The sequence below is a fragment of the Polypterus senegalus genome, chromosome 14 (assembly GCF_016835505.1).
Source record: "Polypterus senegalus isolate Bchr_013 chromosome 14, ASM1683550v1, whole genome shotgun sequence".
Taxonomy (NCBI): Eukaryota; Metazoa; Chordata; class Cladistia; order Polypteriformes; family Polypteridae; genus Polypterus; species Polypterus senegalus.
Window position 1 is genome coordinate 129,209,808 of NC_053167.1, and position 25,798 is coordinate 129,235,605.

Below are 25,798 nucleotides of genomic sequence, written 5' to 3' on the forward strand. Positions count from 1 at the left end.
CTATAGCGAAAGAGTTGGAGCGGCATGGGCGTCTGGTATCGAAAATTCGGCACATTCCTTTAGGTTGTAAATCGCCTGATTTAAAACATGTCTTGTCATTTAGGAGACAAGTTTTTATGGTTTTAAATAGAATGGATGACGAATTAAATGTGGCAATGAAGTTTAGAGTGGACGGTTTCGATTATGTGATTTTCGTCACTTCTAACGAAATGAAATGTTTTGGGTGCGGGAGTGAAGCACATTTAATTAAACAGTGTCCTGAGAAACACCAGGGAACAAAAAACCTAGCCGTACAAATACAGAAATAGAGGGGCAGAAAGTGGAAGATCACGAAATTGTGGCTGATGGCGCAGAGGCGCAAGGTGATAAGAATAAAATGCTACTAGAGCTGAAGGGCAGGAGAATCAAGTGCCCCAGAGATGAGCCGAATGAAGGCGGTAGTGAAACGGTAGATCAAACAGCGACTGCAGCAGAAAGTGTGTGGGGAGAAATTGATATGGATGAGGGAGGCAGCAACGAGACAGAGGAAAAAAGTGAATTTAAACGTCCTGCTCAAAAAGGCAAGGAGAAAGAGAAGATCGGGCACGAAAGAAAATTGTTTTAAGTCAGGGCTCGGGGGTCGTTGGAGAGGATCCCGCCTATGGTCCTTGTCAGGAGGATTTTCCGTCTTCGCGGAGACGGCCGATAACGTCTCAAATGCGGGAGTGTCGGGGAAGAAACGACGACGGTAATATCTCCGATGGGTCTGCTGCCTCGGAGCCCCCAGAGTTAAAAGCCAGGGGGGGTTACAGCGCTCAAAGTGTGAAAGAGTTTTTGGTGAATACCGCCGGAAAAAAGGGGGTGGATGTGGCCGAATTTTTCCCTGACATTGACCTCTTTCTATCGTCTGTCCGCGGGTTGCGACGAGACAAAGCAGTCTCCGCAATGTTTGATGTTAAAGAGCTCGTGAGGCTAAAGAATTTAACAAGTAAACTGAGAAAACAGTCCAATCTAAACACCACCTAATGGCTAAGCCCCTGTTAAATCTACTCCACAGTCTTTGTGGTGGTCCCTGTGTTTCATTGTGTGTTCATCTATCTATTCTGTTACCATGGCAAGTGTACACATAGGAACCCTAAATATTAACGGTGGGAGAAGTCCAGATAAGAGGGTCGCATTGTTTGATTTTATCAGACAAAAGACTTGAATGTCACCTTTCTACAAGAAACCCACATTGATGAGCAAAATCAGTGGGAGTGGAGCAGAGATTGGAAGGGGGACATTTTATTTAGTAATGGGACAAATGTTAGTGCTGGAGTGGCCATTTTATTTCTTGGAGGACTTCAAGTAGAAGTTTGCAGCACTGATGAGCTGGTGAAAGGGACTCCTGAAAGTGACGGTGAAACTTCAAGGCAGTGTCGTCACTTTCATTAATGTGTACGCCGAATGAGGGTGAGGAGAGGCTCCACTTCTTTAACAAGTTAGGAGATCTTTTATCCAAGTGTGACCCTGAGGAAGTGGTGGTGTTAGGAGGGGATTTTAATTGTACACTTGATACCAGAATAGACAGAAATAATGGGCTGGAACCGCACCCTCGCTCAGCACGAGCTTTAGGTAAAATAATTAAGGACATTGGGCTGGAAGATGTATGGAGGGCTAAAATGGGGCCTGTCGGCAATACACCTGGGGCGGACGAGTGGAAATACGATCTCAATGGCGAGACTCGATCATTTTTATAGTTTTAAGCACCTGTTAGGTTTATTTAAGGTGTGCTCTATTGTGCCTACTGGATTCTCTGATCACAGTTTGGTGTGTTGTACACTTATTTGTAACACTTACAGACCCGTAGTCCATACTGGCATTTTAACACACTCCTCCTTAAAGATCAGAACTTTAAAGAGTTATTTGTTCATTTCTGGGGAGGCTGGAAGGCTATGAAGAAGGAGTTCACCAGCTTACAACAGTGGTGGGAGGTTGGGAAGAGTCACATCCGGGCCTTGTGTCAGGAGTATACCAGAAATGTCACCCAAGTATTGCGGTCAGAAATGGCAGCTTTAGAAATTAAAATAGCTGAATTTCAACAGCTTCTAGAGAAGGGTCCAAATGAGCAGCTTCAGGCGAGCCTGACTTCTGCTAAACTGGGGTTGGCTCACCTGCTTGAGACCAGAGCTCAGGGGGCTTTAGTGAGGGCCCGCTTTCAACGACTGACTGAGATGGATGCACCAACTCAATATTTTTGGTTTAGAGAAAAAACTCGCAGAGTAAAATCTTACATTGCATAAGAACACCCGATGGCAGTGAGACACAAGAGCCCAGTGAAATAAGGCAGGTGGTCCGAATTTTATGAACTTCTGTTTGCTGCAGATGGAGATGGTGGCAGTGAAGACCAACAGGCCTTTTTGCAGGACTTACCGCAGCTGCCCAATGCAGATGTGGCACAGCTAAATAGAGAGGTGACCTTTGCAGAACTCACCACAGCCCTGGGACAGCTGAAAACAGGGAAGGTCCCGGAATCGATGGAATACCAGTGGAGTTTTATAAAGAGTTCTGGGATGTCATCGGCCTGGACTTATTGGAAGTGTTCCAATGGAGTTTTAAAACTGGCTTGTTACCAGAGCTGCCGTAGAGCCGTGATCACGCTGCTGCGAAGAAGGGAGACTTGTGTCTCATTAAGAACTGGCGGCCTGTGTCTCTCTTATGCGCTGATTATAAAGTTCTCTCTAAAGCCTTAGCCAACAGGATGGTCCAAGTTTTAGGGAGAGTGGTGCATCCTGATCAGAATTACTGCGTGGCTGGCAGGTCCATCTTTAATAACATTTTTTTAATTCGGGACATTTTGGCTGCTGCAGAACTGTTTGGTTTTCAGACTGGTCTTATTTTTCTTGACCAGGAAAAAGCTTTTGACAGGGTCAGTCACTCATTTTATGGAATGCCATGAAGGCGTTTGGGTTTGGGGGGTCTTTTATTAAACATATTCGTTTACTTTATAGTGACATTTCTGGTATCATAAAGGTCAATGGTGGCTTGTGTGCACCTTTCAGTGTCAGAAGAGGAGTCAGACAGGGATGTTCTTTGTCCGGCATGTTATATGCTCTGGCGCTGGAGCCTTTCCTGGTGCACCTGAGGAAGGTGCTGACTGGTCTCTCCATCCCCAACTGCAACATGGACCCTGTGAAAGTCACTGCTTATGCAGATGATCTTGCTGTGGTCATCACAAGCCAGAAGGATTTGGACAAATTAACTGATTGTCTGAGGAATTACAGCAAAGCATCTTCGGCTAAAGTGAATTGGAACAAAAGTAGTGCAGTGTTGGTTGGGAACTGGAAGGATGTAGTCCTCCTCGACTGAAGGGGGGTCTGCAGTGGACAACTGGAGGCTTCCTGTACCTGGGAGTCCATCTCGGAGATGACCACTACATCCAAAAGAACTGGGAGGGTCTGTTGGACAAGGTTACAGCTCGGCTTGCCAAGTGGAAGTGGATACTCCCTCAGTTATCCTATAGAGGACGGATGCTGGTCATTAATAACCTGGTGACCTCCAGCCTGTGGCATAAGTGTATTTGTCTACAACCTCCACCTTTGCTTGTTCAGCAGATACAGAAGGCGATCATGGATTTTTTTTGGACTGGTACCCATTGGATACAGAAGGGCGTTCTATTTTACCATTGGATGAAGGCGGACAAGGCCTTATTGACATTACCAGCAGGATTGCTGCTTTCCGCCTTCAGACCATTCAAATCTGCTGTATCCTGTCGAGCAGAGCCAGTGGATGAACTTAGCCGTACTCTTCTTTAAACAAGCCAGGCATATGGGACTTGGGAAAAGTTTACTGCTGTGCCACTTAGATAAGATCAAGACTTTACAGGTGCCAGGTTTTTATAAAAGCCTTCTAGCAGCGTGGCAACTGCTGTTGATAAAAAAGGACTGTGATGACCTCTCCACATTTTGGGTCCTTCATGAACCACTGTTCTACAATCCTGCTGTTGGCACTGCTACAGGACTTTCTGAAAATTGTATTAATCATTTCATAATACATGGAATAACCACAATAAAGGACATAATTGACTGGGAAAATTACACTTGGAAAAGTGCACAAGTGGTAGCAGTGGAGACAGGGGTACACTCAGTCCGCCTAATGGAGAAGTTTCTGTGGCAGGTACAATCATCAATGGACAGGGAATCCATGACACTCCTGCACGGAATTTTCTCATCACAATTGAAGCCAACTGACGAAACACCTTTTCCAACGCTTACTGTGTCTCCGGCTGTTGAACTGAGGGATGGTGAGACTAATGTTTTAGCCTTAAGTTCTCTAGAGGCGTTATCTCTACCTACAGTGCCGGGGAAACAGCTGTACAGGATTTGTGTGAAGGTGAACAACCTGGAGCAGCTGAGGACACGAAGACACGACACACCATGGAGAGACAAGCTTGGAGCCCCTCAAGGACTGAACCCCGCATGGAGGTCGTTGTACAAGCCGCCATTGGCCAGTAGGGTGGGAGACCTGCAGTGGAGGTTGGTACATGGGATACTAGCGGTGAACTCCTTCTTATCGATTATATGTCCGGGGGTCTCAGATTGCTGCCCTTTTGTGGTCTGAGGGAAAGTGTCTTTCATGCATTTATGTATTGTGAGAGGCTCCAGACCTTTTTAGTGAAATTGAAAGAATAGTAGAAGGGCTGGGGTCCCGTATAATGGCACGGTGTTTGTGTTTGGGGTTAGAATTACAAAACACACCAGAGAAAATATGAACTTAATTAATTTTATTATCGGGCAAGCAAAACTGTCAATATGGAAGACCCGTAAAACAAGATTACTGGGAGTGGAAATGAAAATGTTGTTGTATTTTTAGAAAAGTATGTGAAAGTAGGATATTAGTGGATTTTAATTTTTATAAGTCCACAAATAATTTAGCAAAGTTTAAGGAAATGTGGTGCGTGAATAATGTGCTTTGTGTATGTGATGAAGATAATTTGCAATTTGTGCTTTGACTTTGGTGTTTCATTCCTTTATAAATTGGGTGGATAAATTGAGAATAAGTGGGATTGGAGGGTGGAAACAATGGGGGGGATTAGATAAATATATACTCCAAGAACAATATGAATATGTAATGGTTTAAAATGAATATTCATCATTAGGAAAGTGTGTACGTGTTTTTGTAAGACTTAAGATTTTGAGTTTTACTGTTTTTTTTTTTATTTATTCCTGTGTTTATTTAATAAAGTTTGCTTTTAAAAATAAAAAAAAAAAAATAAAAATATCTATCTATCTATCTATCTATCTATCTATCTATCTATAGTGCCTTTCTATCTATCTATCTATCTATCTATCTATCTATAGTGCCTATCTATCTATCTATCTATCTATCTATCATATAGTGCCTTTCATATCTATCTATCTATCTATCTATCTATCTATCTATCTATAGTGCCTTTCTATCTATCTATCTATCTATCTATCTATCTATAGTGCCTTTCTATCTATCTATCTATCTATCATATAGTGCCTTTCTATCTATCTATCTATCTATCTATCTATCTATCTATCTATCTATCGTGCCTTTCTATCTATCTATCTATCTATCGTGGCTGTCCAGGATTTTAAATCACCTGTAGCTTGCAAACCATTTTGACCGACTGACCTGAGATTTGGTACACATATCCTACGTGACGTCTGCGATCCGCTTTCAGAGTGATGATTGATTTCCAAGGTTATTCCTCTTTTTTATTTTTATTTTATTTTATAGTAGAATCAGCTCTCGGCAGCAGCCAGTAGGGTGGCGTGTGGCACATGTGTAAGGGCACGTTCTCATCCCTACCACCTTCGCTGTCACTTCTCCTACTTCTTCATATCTGAAATCATTCTTGAGGCAGATTGAAGGTTTAAGTGCCAGCTTAAGTGAAAAATGAAAGAAAACGTACTAAGTAATTGCAACACAAACACTGACTTTATCAGTTTTAACATGAAAAGTTGGCAACAGAAGAAGAGAAGAAGCGGGCCGCTAGAGTGAAGACAAGAAGAGCTGCTCAGGGAGCAGCAAGCGCATCAACCTCTGAGCAAACGAATGTGAAACGTACAGAGAAAGAGGATGAGAAGTAGGAATGCTCAAGTGTATTCACTGCACCGTGCTGTTACTGGTATATATATATATATATATATATATATATATATATATATATATATATATATAAGCTTACAATACTCATTTACATAAAACCATTGACAGTCTGACAGCAGACGGAAAATAAAACACTTTATTAATCTTGTTGAACTTACATGGATACTTATGGTGTCTGCATAAGGGAACAACAAACTGTGGGAGCGATGGGAGGGATCACTGATTATGCAGGAAGCTCTGCAAATGCCGCGTTGATTGTGTTTGTCCAGCAAAGATTGCAAAGATCTTTTCAGCAGTTCTCACCATCTTATTCATTCGACGTCTTTCATCCACTCTGCTGTAACAAGTGAGTGTGCTTTCAGTGGTGCCTCTGTAACAGAGGGTTATGGCTGGAAGCACTAATGGTTCAAAGTGGAAGCACTGATGAGCCTTCTTGATATTGGCTGAGGTGTTATTGCTGTAGGCCATGTTTACCCTCTTTATGTCAGAACCACTGATGGTCAATGGTGAATGATAGTTGGGGGTTGACACTCCTGAAGTCACCTCTTTGGTCAGTGTTGACGGCACGAATATGAACTTTGCACCAAGTTATCAACTGCGCCACCTGTCTTCTATAAACTGACTCACCCTCATTACTGATGAGGCCTACAACTGTGGTATCATCTGCAAACTATATAGTGTAGTTAGAACATCAGGACACTCGAGACGAGAACAGGCCATTCCGCCCAACAAAGCTCGCCAGTCCTATCCACTTATTTCTTCTAAAACAACATCAAGTCGAGTTTTGAAAGTCCCTAACGTCTTACTGTCTACCACACTACGTGGTCTCTTATTCCAAGTGTCTATCGTTCTTTATGTAAAGAAAAACGACGTAATGTTTGTGCGAAATTTACCCTTAATAAGTTTCCAACTGTGTCCCCGTGTTCTTAATGAATTTTCATTTTAAAATACAAGTCTCGATCCACTGGACTCATTCCCTTCATCATTTTAACTCCTTGAGGGCTAAATATTTTTTCCAAACAACTCAGCACACCAAAGAATGGTTTCACACATAAATTAACATCAAACGTCTGTTGCTTTGCTCTGTGGTGGCTCTCACTATCTGTTCGCTGTGTCTGCTGGCCGTGCGGGGCGGCAGGCTGGCTACCTGGCTGTCTTCATGTGGTGGTGACAGCCACAGTTCGATGCAATCTTGGTTTGTCCCTCTAGTCATTGTAAGTGGCGGTCCTCCCAGGCGCTTCAGCTACGTAAGCATGTTCAGGACCACAATCAGCTGGGGGCAGATCCGCTGATGCTAGTACCTTTCGATCTCCATCTCCAGATCACCAAAATCGGATTCCGATTCAACGACAAAATACACAAAATGTCAATCACAGAATATGTTGCTTTGCGCGTTCACGTTGGTCTCTTGCCAGATGTCGATACCATTTTAGAGGTCGTTTGCTTTTCGGTTCTCGTGTGTCTCAGTAGCCGAGGTCAAATCAAACCATCTTTACTTCCAGCAAAGAGAGTCAAACTAAAACATAAAAACATAACAGCAAGTTTTGTCGTCGTGTACACCCCTGAATATTTCGAAAAAAGTCGACATCCGCCCTCAAAGAGTTAAACACGTCAATCATGTCACCTCTTTATCTTCTTTTGTTTAAACTGTAAAGACTCAGCTCTTTTAATCTTTCCTCGTAATTCACCTTCTGTAGCCCTGAATCAGCCTCGTCTAGTTGTTGTTGAAACTGGCAGTACAGTCGTGTGTCCATAAAATAAAGGGATCAGCACACAGCCTTGAGGTGATCCTGTGATCATCACGATGGATTCAAATATACTGCTGCCAACTTTAACAGTCTGCCATCTCTGCATCGGGAAATCTCCTATCCAGTTGCAGGTGCCAGTGCCCACGTCCAACAGGCTCAGTTTCTCTACCAGCTGTTGTGGTAAAGATTATATTAAATGCTGAGCTAAAATCAATCAGCAAAATTTTGGCATAAGTGTTCTTGTTTTCTAATGAATGATAAAAGAGTGGCTATACAGTAGTGACGTCTGTAGAGCGGTTAGCTCTGTATGCAGGGAGGTTTGTCTTGATGTGCTGCATGGCAGGCGACTCAAAGCATTTCATGACAATTGGAGGGAGGACTACAGGGCAGCAGTCATTCAGACAACCTGAGTTTAGCTTCTGGCCTGGCCGGGACGCCTCCACACTGGGAGCACTGGGGGAGCAAGAGTGGCCAGAGCATTACCTACCTCCTCCAGAACAATAGATGCCAGCCCCTCTGGGTTGCAGTGGTGCCTTAGACTCCCACAGGGCTTCATGGGAGTCCTGTTGGGATTCTTGGGTGCCACCAGGGGGTGCTACAATTACTGCTGAGCCCTGGACAGCAAGTGCATCATCAGACACCTGGAGCACTCCCGGGTACCCTATACAAGGAGCCAGCAGACACTACTCCGCAAGCCAGAGCTAGGAGGAGAAAGAAAGAAAGAAAGAGCGACAGACAGACAGACAGACAGACAGAAAGAGACAGAAGACAGAGACAGACAGACAGACAAGACAGACAGACAGAAAGACAGAAAGAAAGAAAGAAAGACAGAAAGAAAGAAAAAAGAAAGACAGAAAGAAAGGAAGAAAGACAAAGAAAGAAAGACAGAAAGACAGAAAGAAAGGAAGGAAAGTAAAGTGCGTTGGTGCTTTTTGTATAAATAAAAGAGCGTGTGCTTTGGTACTTGTGTCCTTGGCGTCCGTCTGTGATCCGGGCTGGAATGTTCAAACAATTGATAGGCACAAGTATAATGGTGGCACTCTTAAGACAGGTGGGTACTCTGGCTTGAGTGAGTGAGACGTCAGATACAATTAGCTGTATGTTAGCTGGCCCCGTGGCCTCCTGAGGGTTAATATTGGAGAAGATGCCGCTGACGCTTCCTACCACTGGCAGTGCTTATAATTTCTATTGGCTTCTTCCTTAAAGACATGTCAAATGCCAGTGCCATCTGCAACAGAGAAAACACAATTCTGGGATGCTGGCCTTATAGCCAGAGTTTCAAAAGAAGAATGAACATCTGAAATTGGCAAATAAAAAGAAAGGGTTAAAATAGGAAAGAAACACAGACGTCGGACTGAAGATGACTGGAAAAGCGTATTCTGCTCGGCATCCTTTAGATGTCGCAGATGACAGAGCTATTTGGTGTGTATTTAGCGAAGAAGTCAAGTGAGGACCTGCAAGGCCTTTGTTTCTTAAACAACACACCCCGTCCTTTTCTATCCTGCTCAGACACACTTTGGCCTCTTCTCTCAGGACAGTAACAGACACCTTTGTAAGAAATCTTCACATGGAATAACCTTCATTCTGCAGGGACACAATAGACTGACATGTTCCTTGAGAAAGCTGATTCATTTTGGCCATTTTTGACACCCATGCCAGTACCTTACAACTAAACTGAACAGAATAACGAGTTTCAGTGGTGCTAATGCAATTGCAAAGGTTTCTCTAATAACCAATTCAAATGTAAACAGGACTAATTACGGATAAGGTTAAGGGAGAAAGGACACTGAAGGAATGGCTGCTAAAACTGCCCTTTGCAGCTGTATGTGAATAATAAATTAAAAATCAGTCATTTTCAGCAGCGACAGCCATTAGCAACACTAGTAATGTCCCGTCTATATTTCTTAGATCAATTTAATTGTATCTTAATAGTAGAATGCGGTGGGCTGGTGCCCTGCCCAGGGTTTGGTTCCTGCCTTGCGCCCTGTGCTGGCTGGGATTGGCTCCAGCAGACCCCCTGTGACCCTGTGTTAGGGTTGGACAATGGATGGATGGATTGATAGTAGACGGTTTCAATTTTTATCAAAAACATGAGCATTCCTGGGTGACCTCAGACTTTTGAACAGTAGGATATTTCTTTAAATAAAAACAAAATAAATAAATTAAAAAGAGCTTGTCTAATTCTTAGAACCCACAGTAGGATTTATTATATAACAGTTACGATAAAAATGAAAGGTGAAATCTCATTTCTTTTTCATCAATACACAGGAGAGTTTCATGGGTGCTAGTGTGCCAGGCCACCAGCTTTTACCAGCAAAAAACAGAACTTACTCGAAATTTAAAAAAATAAAACCTTTTGATTGTTGTCATTTATGTTTAATGATGATTTCGTCAGAACTTAATTTTAAAATAAAAAAAGAATCCAAGGTTATAAATTACTCATGGTTGGGGGTTGAATTGAATTTAGGTTTGTTACGTTTGACTTGATTGTATGGAACGTAACATGATAAAATAAATCAATAAATTACTGACAGTCAGTATCTGTGCTAAGTTATGTGGCGGTGCCATGGGGCATCTCTTGATTTGACTTGAAGCACTTTTTATCAGCCAATCAGCAGTGCAGAAGAGTATTAGGGTTACAGCAGTGAAGAGAACATCGTTATCCAATCAAGTGGCAACATTTATTTGAAGACATTCTGTCTGTATGAGGGAAGGCCCATTGTTGCAATACATGTGCGGTCGAGATGCCGAGAGGACTTCAATTCCCAGCAGCCACCAGAAGTGTGAAGGAGCCGAGCGGAGGAAGCCTTTGGTGTGCAATAAGCTTGCATTCAGCAGGAGGATAGAATCAAGGCCTTTTCACACACAGTCGTCCATTAGCTTTGTTCTGAATCAGAAGATGGTTATTTAACTTTGTTTCAACCTCCAGTTAGTTCAGTTGGATTTTACACAGCAAACACAAACATTGAAGCGAACCAGAAGTAACAATAAATACCCTGCGGGTTTCTCATAGACTTCTTTCTTTGGCAGAAATTAAAACTCACCATTACGGGTTGACAAGAGCTGTGCTCGTGCAGCACTACATTTGCAATAACCATGTGGTCTGTTTACCAAATACAGCTCTGTGACCAGAATGCCTCTAATCTGATTACTACATGAGAATAGGAAAACTGTGTGCTACTTTGCATACTGCAGAAAGGAAATGTTTCATGTGGGCATCTTTACAGCAGATGGCAAGCGCTGCTAAGGGCATACAGTGATATGCTTCAGTTTCATTTAGACAGTAGACGTATCGGGTGAATTTAATTTCACTGTACTATATGATGTTGCATATTTACTCTCCAGTAGCCTGCTATATGAATGTCACCTCTATTTAGTTTATCTCTGATCACGTCTACTGCCTTTAGGTCTGTAAATATGCACTAATAACATTCTTTTTGGAATAGTCGATTAACATTTACTACATAGTATCAAAGTTAATGTGTCCACATCACACCCAAAGGGCGACTGACTGCATTGAGAGGATGCTCACCCATGCACATTACTCTTGTGGCGCAGATTATGAGGTTTAACTACTAGTTACACGAGGCACTCGGTTCTCACCAGCTGACAATGTGCGCTAATCCACCCAATCACAGCGGAGTTGAAATTCCTTTTTTTTTTTAACTTTTAAATTGCATTCCCAATCATAAGAGACGTACAGACTCTGCACAAAGAACATCTGTATGGCACTATATAATAGATAGATAGATAGATAGAAAAGGCACTATATAAAATAGATAGATAGATAGATAGAAAGGCACTATATAATAGATAGATAGAAAGAAAGGCACTATATAATAGATAGATAGATATGAAGGCACTATATAATAGATAGATAGATAGATAGATATGAAAGGCACTATATAATAGATAGATAGATAGATAGGAAAGGCACTATATAATAGATAGATAGATAGATAGATAGGAAAGGCACTATATAATAGATAGATAGATAGATAGATAGTTTTGTCTTGATAGAGTAATATTTTACTCTACTTTCCCCTTTTGCATTATTAATGTGTAGCCTTAATAATATGAATGCCTCAAATCTCACAGACTTACCACTGTTTCTACTGTATTATATAATTTCTCCCCACCTTCCCTTCTACATCTATAACCTCAGACTATTAGGTGCAGTAAAAGACAAGCAGGAGTTAAGTTACAATTTGAACAATGTATTATTGATAATATTCATAAATCTTAACAATATGCAAAGTACAAGTGAACACTGGCAACCATACAACCTGAAAAATGCTGTTGTGTAGTTTCAGGCAGCACAAAGACTTGTTAGTTACTTAAAATGTCTCTAGTTAAGGGATGGATGGATGGATGGATGGATAGATAGATAGATAGATATGAAAGGCACTATATAATAGATAGATAGATAGATATGAAAGGCACTATATAATAGATAGTTAAATAGATTCTTTTTGAGGACTAGGCCCTGCTCGCTTCACTCGCCAACCCTGCACTACACACCAGCAACTTCACGTCTCTGCCACTCGCAGACAACAAAACTTTTAATTCTCGCGGATACGCCTCTTCATTGGGAAGAAACACTACTTTTCTCTGATGGTAACACAAATTAGACGATCTAGAAGTCTCAGAGTTAAAGTTTACAGCTAAACTATATCCACATACTTCTGTCATATCACCTATGTCCATATATTCAATCTATTTTCGCTTTTACCTTTCCGTTAATATCGCATTGAATTTTGATTCCGTTGGAATTACATCGTGACAACGCAATGTATAACTGCCTGTGAGTGAATATCGTTTCTTTCTCTCTACACGAACTGTGTCTGACAATAGCATTCACACAAATGAGAAATGACTGAACCATGTGCGTGGCTGTAAATGTTTCAGATGTGGGCAGGACTTTTCCAAATCTCTTTGCATAAAGTCTTATTTCTCAGGGCTTGACATTTTCTCTCGCGGAACTTCACTTTCAACAAACAACAAATGTTTTAATTCTCACAGATACGCCTCCTCATTGGGAAGAAACACTACTTTACCCTGATGGCAAAATGAATTATACGATCTACAAGTCTCCGACTTAAAGTTTAAATCCGAACAATATATTTGACCTCTTTTTTGCTGTTCCATTATTTTAAAGAGTAATAATTTCCGTTTGTTTGCGTTAATGCGATCTTTACTATCATTTTTTTGAGAATTTCAAATTTTCGTACTTCCATTATCTCTAACCTGCTCTGCATGTTTATTGCGCCAACGTTTTTGAATTCTTTACGACGTTCTATTTTGTCATCTACTCTTTGTCTTTTATTTCCTAACCCCGGGCATGGTTAAATCTCTCGCAGGACATGAAAGTGTCTCTCTTCAAATGATCACGTCTCGTTGCAGGATAAAAATGTCTCGTCTCCCAAGATTTTTTTATTATAATACAGAGATGTATTGGACAGAGGGCCTATTGGCTCGCACATCCTCAAATTGTTGATTCCAAATCCTCCCTTTGAAAGTGTATGTGTGACTGGGCCCTGTGATGGACTGCCAGCTCTTTCACCTCCACCTCATTTTTGAATTAGGTTATGGGGTTAGATATTACTGTGGATTATTACATTATGTTATGTATAACACATACCATCTAGAAGCCAGTTCCGGTTGGTCATTTTCTCCAGTCTGTTAAGCATCAACCGAGTCACAACATGATCCGGCACCAGGAGACCCTGCTCTATGAACTTCTTGGCTAAAATTCCAGCATCTGTAAATAGAAATAGCCAGAACAAACAATCAGACATAATTAATGTAAAATTTTAGTTGCTATTTTTGGATATCACATTATTCAGGATATCTTTGTCCGCCAGAATTTAAATCCTGCAGAAGGCAGGTTGATTTTAATACTCTTAAATTTCTACAAATTAAATGAGTTTTACTTGCACTGAGCACACTTCATATTTAAAACACAGAGAACCACACACATTTACATAGCCTGTTACAATGAAACACTATATAACATGCAATAAAACATACAAATTCCATGCAATATGCACATAGAATCGTACACACGTGCAGTACACACAGCTACTAAGCTCCTACTGTATATAATTATAATGTACACAGCAGTGGGGCTTTTGGTATGAATTTCTGGTGGAGCCATACCAGATACTGGAAGCGCGTAGATATCTCAGCTCAACTAATTAATAATGTCTGTCCTTCTTTTGCTATTGGCCAGCAGGACATGGATATTCATGCTCATTTCACATCATAAAAAAATCAGTCAAGCAATGGGATACTGGTGCCTGCTCTGTCTCAACTGGTATCAGATATTTGTGACATCGTCATCATCTGATATTGAGATTTAAAGGCTATAAAATGTGAGAGCCCCACCAGCATCCACTGCTCAGGAAAACCTACTGACTAAAATGAGACAGCAACATTTTGAGTTTATTATTAAATGGCTTTGAGGTGAAAATGGACAAGGCAAAATAATATGGACAAAACATGACTATGACGCACACTACACAGGCCAAATGCAAAACTCTGGTGATGTCTGGTAGGCGCGCTAAACACCATTGGGCCAAGTGTTTGATCAACAGCACAAGGCCAGTGAACAAATGAAAAAAAAAAGATGTTCTGAATTCTCCAAGACTTCGTGAACAGGGGCATCAGACTGCTCTCTTCTTCTTCATCTATCTATCTATCTATCATATAGTTCCTTTCCTATCTATCTATCTATCTATCTATCCTATCTATCCTATCTATCCTATCTATCTATCTATCTATCTATCTATCTATCTATCTATCTATCTATCTATCTATCTATCTATCTATCTATCTATCTATCTATCTATCTATCTATCTATCTATCTATCTATCTTATAGTGCCTTTCAGATCTATCTATCTATCTATAGTGGGGTGCAACCCGCACACAGACAGGCAGACATGTTGTTTCACCACACACGTTTACTTACAGTTATTATTTACACAATACAGTGCCCACTCCCAGTGCCTCAGCACCAATCACCCCTTCAAGTCCTGGCCAACACAATGCCTCTCACAAGCTTCAGACCGCCTCCACTCCTCTCCTCCGAGCTCCGTCCACTTCCACCCGACTCCAGCCTCGAATGAAGGGAGGCGGCCCCTTCTATACACCCCTGGATGGACTCCAGGTGCTTTTTGAGGAGCCTCCACTGACACACCCCCGTGTGGCGGAAGCACCAGCTGTGTAGCCGGAAGCCCTCCGGGTGTCCCTGATCCTCTTTCCCCCAGCACTTCCTGGTGTGGCAGAAGTGCTGAGGTCCAGGGCTCCCAAGGCATTGGGGCACCCCTTGGCGTTGACCAAGGGCCCCTACAGGGTTGGGCTTCCAAGCCCTCTATCCGTGGTCCCCAAGACAACCAGGGCGGTCGCCCCCTCGTGGTCTGGAGGAGGCACAAGCCCTCCTCCGGTCCTTCTGGGCGTCCCGGCTGGGTACCACCCCCAGACACGTGCCACACTATCTAAGCAAAAACATGTTGCCAGCAACCCAACCCAAGTCCCAACAGAATAGCCAAAATATAGAGATAATAGTCAAAAATCACAAAATACCCAAAAGACACAGGAACAAAACTAGAAAGCACTCACCAACCCCCAAAGAAAATTTATAATGTACCACCAGGAACAGTGGAAGACCCTCCAGATTTATAGACCAGAAGACAATTCTTGACAGTGATTGAGAAGTGTCCCCACCTCTTGAGAGACCACCCACAAAACACGTGGAACATAACACAGGCAGCTTATAGAAAACATCAAACACAAAGACAAATACACAAAAGCAACATTAACATAACTAGATGGCACAAAAATGAACAAAAAAGACACAAAACAAGACTGTGAACCCCAGCCAGGCTAAAACATGACACAGGCCGGGACAATTTATAATCGCCAATTAACACCGAACATGTCTTCAAAACTCACAAGAACATACAGGAGGGATAAAGTTCAAACAGGCACCCAGGCTTGAATCAGACCCATAACACTGGAGCACTGAAGCAACAGCAGGAAAGCCCCCATCTTTGGTTACATCGAAGCTCGTGATTCATTATGTACTCAGTCAGCATTCAGGGGTTTGGCCAGCTGAGCATTATTGAAATGAAATCAAAAAAATATTAAAAGATATGCAACAATACCATACTGGCAATATGATCAGCCACTCATGTTTTTGGATGGGCATTGCCCATTGAAAATACAAATGCTATTCAAGAGACATTGTGATGAGCATTGCAACACCAGAATAGTTACTTCTTCAAGGCTTTAGATACCCAAGTTCTGGCTCTGCCACTGCCTGTGTATTGTTTTTTTATGTAAAGTATAGTAAAGTGAATACTTCAGGAATCTGTTTCTGGTGAAGGTCATACAAATAAACCTGAACTCAAACATCCAGCACAAGGACAGCAGTTATCATAATCCTGCAGTAGGAGTGTGTGGAAATCTGCTTTGTGATAGGTCAGTGTCCAGCCCAGGGGGTGGAGTCCGGACAGCACCTGATGACTCCAAGATCACATAAAGTCTCTGCCTTTGTTAAACTAACACTGTGGCTAATTGAATGTTAATGAAAAGCACACACTGAGAGGTTAGGTCTCGGCATATGTGTGATCTTCAACAAGCTGCTTAACCTGACTGCGTCAAATTGTACTTTTTATTCGTTGTTAAAATCTAAAGGGGTTTGGGATGGCGCTTACAATTAAATTATACAATGAAATAACAAAGGTATATTGAAGAATACTCATACAAATTAACAGGCAAACATAACTGTCATAAAATGAATATAGCTTGGTTAAATGTTTCTAATTATTTTTCTGCTTACGTTCATTTGATATACTGTATATATACAGCTCCTATAAGCAGTAGTCACCCTCTTGGGAGTTTTCACATTTTACTGTTCTACAATGTAGAATCCCAGTGGATTTCATTTGGCTTTTTTGTCGTATTTTGAGCAGTATAAGTTGGGGTCTGATTTTATGATCGATTTTTTGGGTTTCAAGAACTGACTTATGCGCGAGTACATCCGGTGTGTTAACACCCACCTGAGAGAGTAACCACGGAGCACACAGTCTTTTATTTTCTATCAGGTGCGGCATTGCGCTGTATCAGCGTGTGCTCCTAACCCCTCTGTCTCTCTCTATTGTGTCTACGTGACCACGCGGTAATACCCAAACTTTTCCGAAGCGACGTTTGTACTGTTTTGTGTTTTTTGTATCTCACACCCTCATACACCTTTAACGTAAGAGCATCCCTTATCTACGATGGAGTGTTTGACCAGAAGAAAATATGAAGCTGGTTTTAAATTAAACATCATTGAAGTAGCGAAAGAAATTGGTAACTGCGCTGCTGCAATAACATTCGATACGTCTGAGAAACTGATGTGCGAGATTGGAGGAGGCAAGAAGACGTAAAAATTAAGTGTCGTATTTTTGAACGGGCGTATAAGATGGGGTCTGATTTTATGATCGATTTTTTTGGGTTTCAAGAACTGACTTATGCGCGAGTACATCCGGTGTGTTAACACCCACCTGAGAGAGTAACCACGGAGCACACAGTCTTTTATTTTCTATGTGGTGCGGCATTGCGCTATATCAGCGTGTGCTCCTAACCCCTCTGTCTCTCTCTATTGTGTCTACGTGACCACGCGGTAATACCCAAACTTTTCCGAAGCGACGTTTGCACTGATTTGTGTTTTTTGTATCTCACACCCTCATACAATTTTATCATAAGAGCATCCCTTATCTACGATGGAGCGTTCGATCAGAAGAAAATATAAAGCTGGTTTTAAATTAAAAGTCGTTGCGAAACAAATTGATAACAAAATTCGATGCGTCTTGAGAAACCGGTGCGAGATTGGAGGAAGCAAGAAGATGTAAAAAAAAAAATGAAGTGTTGCATTTTTGAACAGGCGTATAAGTCGGGGTCTGATTTTATGATCCATATTTTTGGGTTTCAAGACCTGACTTATACGCGAGCAGATACGATAATTACCACATACGTCAAGAGTTCCCAAAGTGGTCGATATTGACCCCCTGGGGTCGATTTGAACTTTCTAGGGGTCGATAGTTTCAATAAAAACATTTGGAGGTCGATGACAGCAAAAATAGACCCCTTTACTATTGCTATTTGTTCGTTACTTCAAAATATCTATGATTCCAATAGGTACTTAATTAAGAAGTGAAATAATTCAAAAAAACACTTTTTTGATGAAAACACATTACGTACCAAACGTGCGAATGTAAAGGTAAAATGTGTCATTAAAAGAGCCACACGTAAGAATGCATGAAAGTACACGTAGCGCAAACATGACTGTGCATCGTCTTATCGAACGTATCAAAGCAAGTGCGGACATGAAAAACCGTTGCACGTCCTCACTTGCTCGCGGTGGGACGAGACGACGGATAATCGATATTAGCAGAATCTATCAGTCTTGTACGGTCGAGCTTTCATAAAACACTAGAAATTGGTTTGTTTGATGTGACATGTACTTATTTGTGATTTGAACTTTGAATATAATTATTTATTGAGGAGCAGTACTACGAAAAAGAAAATCAGAGGACACAGTTTATGTATTTGAGTTCTGTTTCAAGTAAGTACATACTTTATTGTTTTTTTTTTTATCACAGGGGCTGTCGAAATTGTTAATAAAAGTTTTTATTTCTTCAGATAATAATATGACTGAACCAAAAAAGAAATGCAGACAGTACAGCGTGGACTATTTGTACTAATTTTGAATTTACATATTTATTTCATCGATGTCAAACACGCTCGTATTTTTTTCCTTTAATTTTTGTTAGTGCAGATTTCGATATTAAATGTTGCACAAGATAATGCCATATTCCGTAGTCCTTTTATCAGTTTCAATCATTAATTACAAGTGATTAAAGTGAAAAGTTTGATATCTAGTGAAATATTTAATATTGAGTACTGTACAAATTTATTAATTTGAGTAAGTAAAGTAAATGACTAGAGGTCAACGGTTTTTGGTAAAGGGGCCTGCGGTCAAAAAAAGTTTGGGAACTCTTGACATACCTTGTCTTCCCTAATTACGTTAAGTGAGTGTTTAGGAGATGCTCCTTTGGCAGCCATGAGAGCCTTGAGTCTGTGTGCACAGGTCTCTCTTTATCGCTCTCTGCCCATTCTTCTTTGCCAAACTGCTCAAGCTTCGTCAGGGTTTATGATCATCATAAAAGAACGGCTATTTTCAAGTCCAGCCATAAATTCTCAAATGAACTGAGATCAGGACTCTGACGTGGCCATTCCAGGATTTTCACATCATTAATTAATTTGAAGCCATCCCTGTGTGCCTGTACTTTATCCCTGGGCTCGTTGTCTTGCTGGAAAACGAATCACATCCTAAGGTTCATGTCTGTGAAGATTTTCAGTCATCCAGGTGAAATTATCTGGTAGTCGAGTCATGGCAACTGGACTTCTTTCTTGATAGGTAGATACGTTTCACTGACGACTGACTGACGAAGCTGCTTGGATGAGCAGTGAAACGTATCTACCTAACAAGAAAGAAGTCCAGTTGCCATGACTCGACTACCAGATCCTAAGGTTCAGTTTCTTGCAGACTGCACCAGATTTTCCTCCAGGAGTTCCCTGTATTTTACAACCTTCATTTTGCCCACTACCTTTTTTCTGGCCCACTCATTAACATGGCCTTCCAGCCAAGTAAGGGACTGTGACCCAACCCGACAGGGATGCCAGCCCATGTGAGCCGTAAATTACTTTCTCTTTCTCTTTCCAGTTATATATTTATATAAAAAATTCCCAGAATCAGTCAATAGCATGGCAGTAGGCTGTAGTTATCAACCATGCCATTAGGTATCGCATGCCTACAGTCTTGTTAGCTTTGTGCTGAGTTGATCGAGACATGAAAACAGCATGTCAGCTCATATCGAACGTCGAGACAACGATGATCGTGTTTTTTGACATTGTAAGACTTGTTAATAAAGCGCTTCCCCCGTGAACACATCGTTAATCGGCAACATTACACTGAAACAAAATCGCCCGGAGCAGCGCCACACCCAAACTGCCTTTCGCCCCATGGCAGCGCACCTGCACACACCATGCCGTCAGACAAAGAGTTTTTTCAGCAAAAACGACGTGGTGGTTACTTCACAAATCTCGTATTCACCACATCTCGCCCTTTGCACATTGTTCCCGAAACTAAAATTGATCCTGAAAAGAAGACAATTTGCTATCATGCTAGAAATCCAGGGAAAAAAATCACAGGAGCTCCAGACAAGGTAACAAAAGACAGTACAGGAAAAGTTTCCAGGAGAGGAGCAAGCACAGGGCCAAGAGTAAGGGGAGTATCTTGAAGCAGACGAGAAGGGCATTGCTGTAATGATCTTTTAATTGCTGCTGATGCAGGCACGCGGGTGCTCTGTGCTTGTACTGTTAGATGTCACCGCAGCTTTTGATACGGTGGACCATCGGCCCTCAATTAATAGATTAGAGCTGGTAGGTGTCTCTGGCTCTGCTTCGGACTGCTTCTCCTCTTATTTGTCGATTAGGAGTTTCTCAGTCGGTGTGGCTGGCTTTTCATCCGACTCTGCTCCTTTGACATGTGGAGTGCCACTGGGCTCGGTTCTTGGACCTGGACTTTTCTCTTTATATATTCTTCCTCTATCACAGGTTCTTAACTCTTTTAAGGACATCTCGTATCATCTATATGCAGATGATATACAGCTTTATTTTTCATTTAAGCCTAAACAAATGAATACTTTGGTCACTTTGGCTGATTGTCCGTCTCAGGTGTCACACACGTGCGCATGGGAGGCAGCTAAAGGGCTCGGGTAAGGACAGTTCTGAGACATACCGGGACGTGGCAGAGTGCACTGACTCTTTTTCTCCCTTGCCTGCAGACCATTCACGGGAGATTCCACCTGGTCCTCTTGACGTCACTTCCGGGACCGAGCCTATGGAGGGAGTCCTTGCCAGCTCCGGCCCCTGTGATGTCACGTCCGGGCTCGAACCTATGGCTGAAGACCTTCATGAGCCCCACCTCTTTGACGTCACTTCCTGTCTTCCCCTTTAAAAGCCTCCAACTTTTCCCTATTCCCTCACTTCTGTTTTGGACTGTATATAATTTTACAACTTTGCGGCCAGGATACCAATTATACTGATGGCTGCCCCAAAACTTTCTATGTCTCGGAGTCAAGTTTGTGACGCAGGTTAACGACTGGCTGAGTAGTAATTACCTGCAGTTGAATTCAGGAAAGACTGAGGTGCTAATTGTTGTTCCTCCTGTTCTTCATTCTGAGATCAGTTTAAAATTATCTTCTGTCTCTCCTGTTATTAAGTCGAATTTACGTAACCTCTGGGTTATTTCTGACCAGTCCCTGACGCTTGATGAATATGTAAGGTCAGTCTGCCGCTCGTGTTTCTTTCATTTAAGAAATCTCTCAAAACTAAGAAATACCGTTTCAAAATCAGAATTGGAGATGCTTGTTCATTCATGCTTGGTTACTGTAACGCTCTCTATACGGGTTCGAGCAAGTCGTCTCTCTCACACCTTCAGTTAGTTGAGGCTCCTCACTCGCGCCAGCTAGCCGGAGTGATCACATCACCCCCATTCTGCACACACTGCACTGGCTCCCAGTGTTTTATAGAATTCATTTTAAAGTTTTAGTACTTACCTTCAGAGCTTTGCATGGACAGGCCCCTGAGTACCTAACCAGCCTGCTCCAACGCCATACAGGCTTGTCGGACTCTCAGATCTGGGCAACAGGGCCCTCTCGTTGTCTCGGCTAAAAACGCCTTTCAGTCCGTGGCACCAAGACTATGGAAGAGCCTGCCTTGTGGTCTGCGTGGAGTCGAGTCTGTTGATTCTTTTAAAAAACAACTAAAACATTTCTTTTTAAGCAAGCTTTGAATCAGTGCTGAACAGTTCCAGTTTGTTTATTTATTGTTTTTATTGTTTTTGTTTATCTATTGTTTTTATTGGTTTTGTTTATCTATTGTTTTAACTGTGTCGGAGATGCCTGGGGTGGCGACCTGGCCGGGATGCCCAGGAGGACCGGAACAGGGCTTACCTCCACCTCAGACCACGTGGGGGTGACCACCCTGGTTCCTTTGGGTAGCCACGGGTACAGAGCTTTGAGGCTCTACCCTGTATGGGCCCGTGGTCACTGCCAGGGGGCGTCCCTGTGCCTAGAGAGCCCTGGATCCTGGGGGGAAGAGGATTGGGGACACCCGTAGTGCTTCCGGGTACACAGCCGGTGCTTCCGCCACAGACACACTGGAGTACATCCGGGTGCATATAAAAGGGGCCGCCTCACTTCATATGATGGCGAGAGTCGGGAATGGAGTCGGACAGAGCTTGGAGGAGAGAACTGAGGCATTGTAGTGGCCAGGACTTTGGGGGGTTGTATGCACCTTGTAAATCAAAGTGTGTGGGGCGATTCAAACATGTCCGCCTGTCTGTGTCCGGGCCGGCTTCCACAACTGTTTGTACTGTATTTGCTGTTCAGCGCTCCGTGACCTTTTGTCTGTGAAGGGCGCTATAGAAATAAACTACCGTACTACTACTACTGTAAGGTTTGGAAATTCTGGGAATGTTTGGGTCCCCTCTCGTATGTATACGTTGGATTGTCTCTGTTCAATTTTTTTAACAATATCTTCCAAGAATTCAGATGCACAAAATCTGTCCAATTGGCTTTCCATAAATGACATTCAATTCCATAAAAGTACTGAACAGAATCTTCATAACATTTCAATTTTGTATGTGTTTGTTTGTTTATTTATTTATTTAAATTATTGTTTGTTTTGACAGATCCATATATGATGCAAGATCGAAGGATGGAGTTGATGTTTTCTAACAGCTAAGCAGTGAGAGGACTGCTTATTAACTCCACACTTGAGGTAACCGAAGAAGGCGGCCTTGTTTACAGGCTATTCTGAGCCCCTCAGAGTTAAAACAGGAAACTAAGTTTTCATCCAATAACTCGAAAGCCCCCACAAATTCAAAATTAGAAGCTGCCAGAAAGAGGCCACAATCCAGGAGCAACTAACACGTACCAGATGAGCGCGCGCGCCTCTGCAGAATCAGTCGGAATTTGGCACATTGAAAGAGCAGCAGCACGACATCGCAGGGCTCTCACAACTTCATTTTTTTTTTTTATCCTATTTCACTTTTCGTAATTCGAGATCTCAGCAATTTACGGCCGATAGACGCATTTACAGTTAAGCTTCTTAAATGTGTCAGTGGAGACGTTTTGTTTTACTGTCTTTATTTTAAAAGGATAAATACATTCATCCATCCATTCATTATCCAACCCGCTATATCCTAACTACAGGGTCACGGGGGGTCTACTGGAGTCAATCCCAGCCTACACAGGGCGCAAGGCAGGAAACAAACCCCGGGCAGGGTGCCAGCCCACCGCAGCAAATACATTCACAATACACAATTTCCTCTGGCATGTAATGTTCAGTTGAATAAGTGGGGGGCTTCAACTGACAGGTAAAGGAGACAAAGGCTCTACTTTATTCCATCCATCCATCATCCAACCCGCTATACCCTAACTACAGGGTCACGGGGGGTTTGCTGGAGCCAATCCCAGCCTACACAGGGCGCAAGGCAGGAAACAAACCCCGGGCAGGGTGCCAGCCCACCGCAGTTCTACTTTATTCGTTTTAAAAAATCCCACATGTTTGGTTATTTATACTATAAGTGTAGACCAGTGGAATAAAAGGTAACATCCATCTTGCCACTACACCATTAAAAGCAGGCATTAAAAACATTCCCCTCATTCCATTACAAGGGTCCCATAAAAGAAGAATAGAACAGGAAGAGCGCATTTCAAAATCAATACAATCACAGCTGTGTAAACCAGTCAAGTCTCTCCACCTCTCCCAGTCTCATCACTGCCACAGCTGCATGGCCTCCTTCTGCTGTGTTCCTCTGTATTCAGACCCCTTCACTTTTTGCACACTTTATTGTGTTGTAGATTTAATCTTAAATGCAGAAATTTGCCATTTTTGCTCACCAGCTTACACTCAATAACCCAGAATGACAACGTGAAGGTGTTTTCAGAACGGTTTTCAAGTTTTATTGAAAACACAAAATTGAAATCTCATTCCTATCAGTATCCATCCAACCCGCTATATCCTAACCACAGGGCTCTGCTGGAGCCAATCTCAGCCAACACAGGGCGCAAGGCAGGAAACAAACCCCGGGCAGGGCGTCAACCCACTGCAGGGCCCGCACACCAAGCACACAACAGGGACAATTTAGGATCGCCAATGCACCCAACCTGCATGTCTTTGGACTGTGGGAGGAAACCGGAGACACGGAGAGAACACGCAGACTCCACGCAGGGAGGCAAACTCAGGTCTCCTAACTGCGAGGCAGCAGCGCTACCCACCGTGCCACCGTGCTGCCCCCTATCAGTATTCAGTCTCTAAATTCAGTACCCGCGAGCATCAATACCAACTTTGAGTCTTCTGGGTTAAGTCTCATTAAGCTTTGTGCACCTGCATTTGGTCAGTTTATCCCATTCTTCCTGGTAGATCCTCTCAAGCTCCGTTAGATTGAATGCAAAGCGTCCGTAAACTGCCATCTTCAGGTTCTATGGGGTTTAAGTCCGGGTTGATGTTTGCTTTATTAAAAATCAAAAACTGAAATCTCTCACTCCTAGAAGTATTCAGACCCTTTGCTACGGCACTCCAAATTGTGCCCGGGGTGCGGTGCCTCCTGTTTGCTTTACTTCTCTTTGAGATGTCTTGAAGGCTTGATTGGAGACCACCTCTGGCAAACTGAATTGACTGGATAGTGTTTGGAAAGGCACACGTGTAACTGTGTATAGAAGGTCCCACCATTTACATGGCACGTCACGACTAAAACCAAGCCATGAAGTCCAAGGAACTCTCTAGCCCTCTGTGATCAAATTGTGGTGCAGCAAAGATCAAGGGAAAGAGATAAAGCCATCTCCAAAGCTGTGAGTGCTCCCAGGAGCTCAGTCGCCTCAAGAACTGTGAAATGAAGGAGGAGGCAACAAAAGGATGGGATCAAAGAGGAGCATATGACATTATTTACCTTGACCTTCAGAAAGCATCAGATGAGGTGCCACATGAGAGGTTGGGCATCAAACTGAAAGAAATGGCAGTTCAGGGTGTGGAGTGTAGATGGGTGCAGAATTGGCTCAGACACAGGAAGCTTAGGGTGACGGTGTGAGGAACCTCATCAGAACTGGGTGATGTTAAGAGTGGTGACCAGCAGGGAGCAGTGAGGGGCTGCTGCTATTTTTAATATAATACAGTATATTTATAAATGATTTAGATAGGAATATAAGTAACAAGCCAGTTACGTTGGCAGATGATACCAAGACAAGTGGATTTGCAGACAATTTGGAATCTGTTGAATCATCACAGAAGGACTTGGACAGCAGACAGGCTTGGGCAGATTTGTGGCAGATGAAGTTTAATGTCAGTAAATGTAAAAGAATTACACATAGGAAGTAAAAATGTGAGGTTTGAATACACAATGGGCGGTCAGAAAATCGAGAGCCCACCTTATGAGAAGGATTTAGGAGTCATAATGGACTCTACGCTATCGACTTCCCGACAGTGTTCAGAAGTCATTAAGAAGGCTAACAGACTGTCAGGTTATATAGCGCCTTGATGTGTGAAGTACAAGTCACAGGAGGTTCTGCTCAACCTTTATAACTCACTGGTGAGGCCTCATCTGGAGTACTGGGTGCAGTTTTGGTCTCCAGGCTACAAAAAGGACATGACACAGGGGTGGACAATGTCAGTCCTGGAGAGCCGTGGTGGCTACAGGTTTTCAGTCCAACCCAATTGCGTAATTAGAAACCAATCCTTGCCAGTCTCAGACCTGATTTAGTTTCATGGCTTGCTAGTCTGCAATGTAAAGTTCTTGTATCGTAGATTTTTTCCTTTCCAAGGATATCATCCAAATGACTT

At 42.5% G+C, this 25,798-nt stretch overlaps 1 protein-coding gene across 1 annotated transcript in view; it reads right to left on the reverse strand.

Moving 5' to 3' along the window:
• Positions 1-25,798, reverse strand: part of ak4 (adenylate kinase 4) — a 119,511-nt gene that overhangs the window by 48,090 nt on the left and 45,623 nt on the right. The window contains exon 3 of the mRNA XM_039735010.1: positions 13,486-13,605. Within this exon, the coding sequence (XP_039590944.1) occupies positions 13,486-13,605 (120 nt within the window). The remainder of the gene's footprint in view (positions 1-13,485; positions 13,606-25,798) is intronic.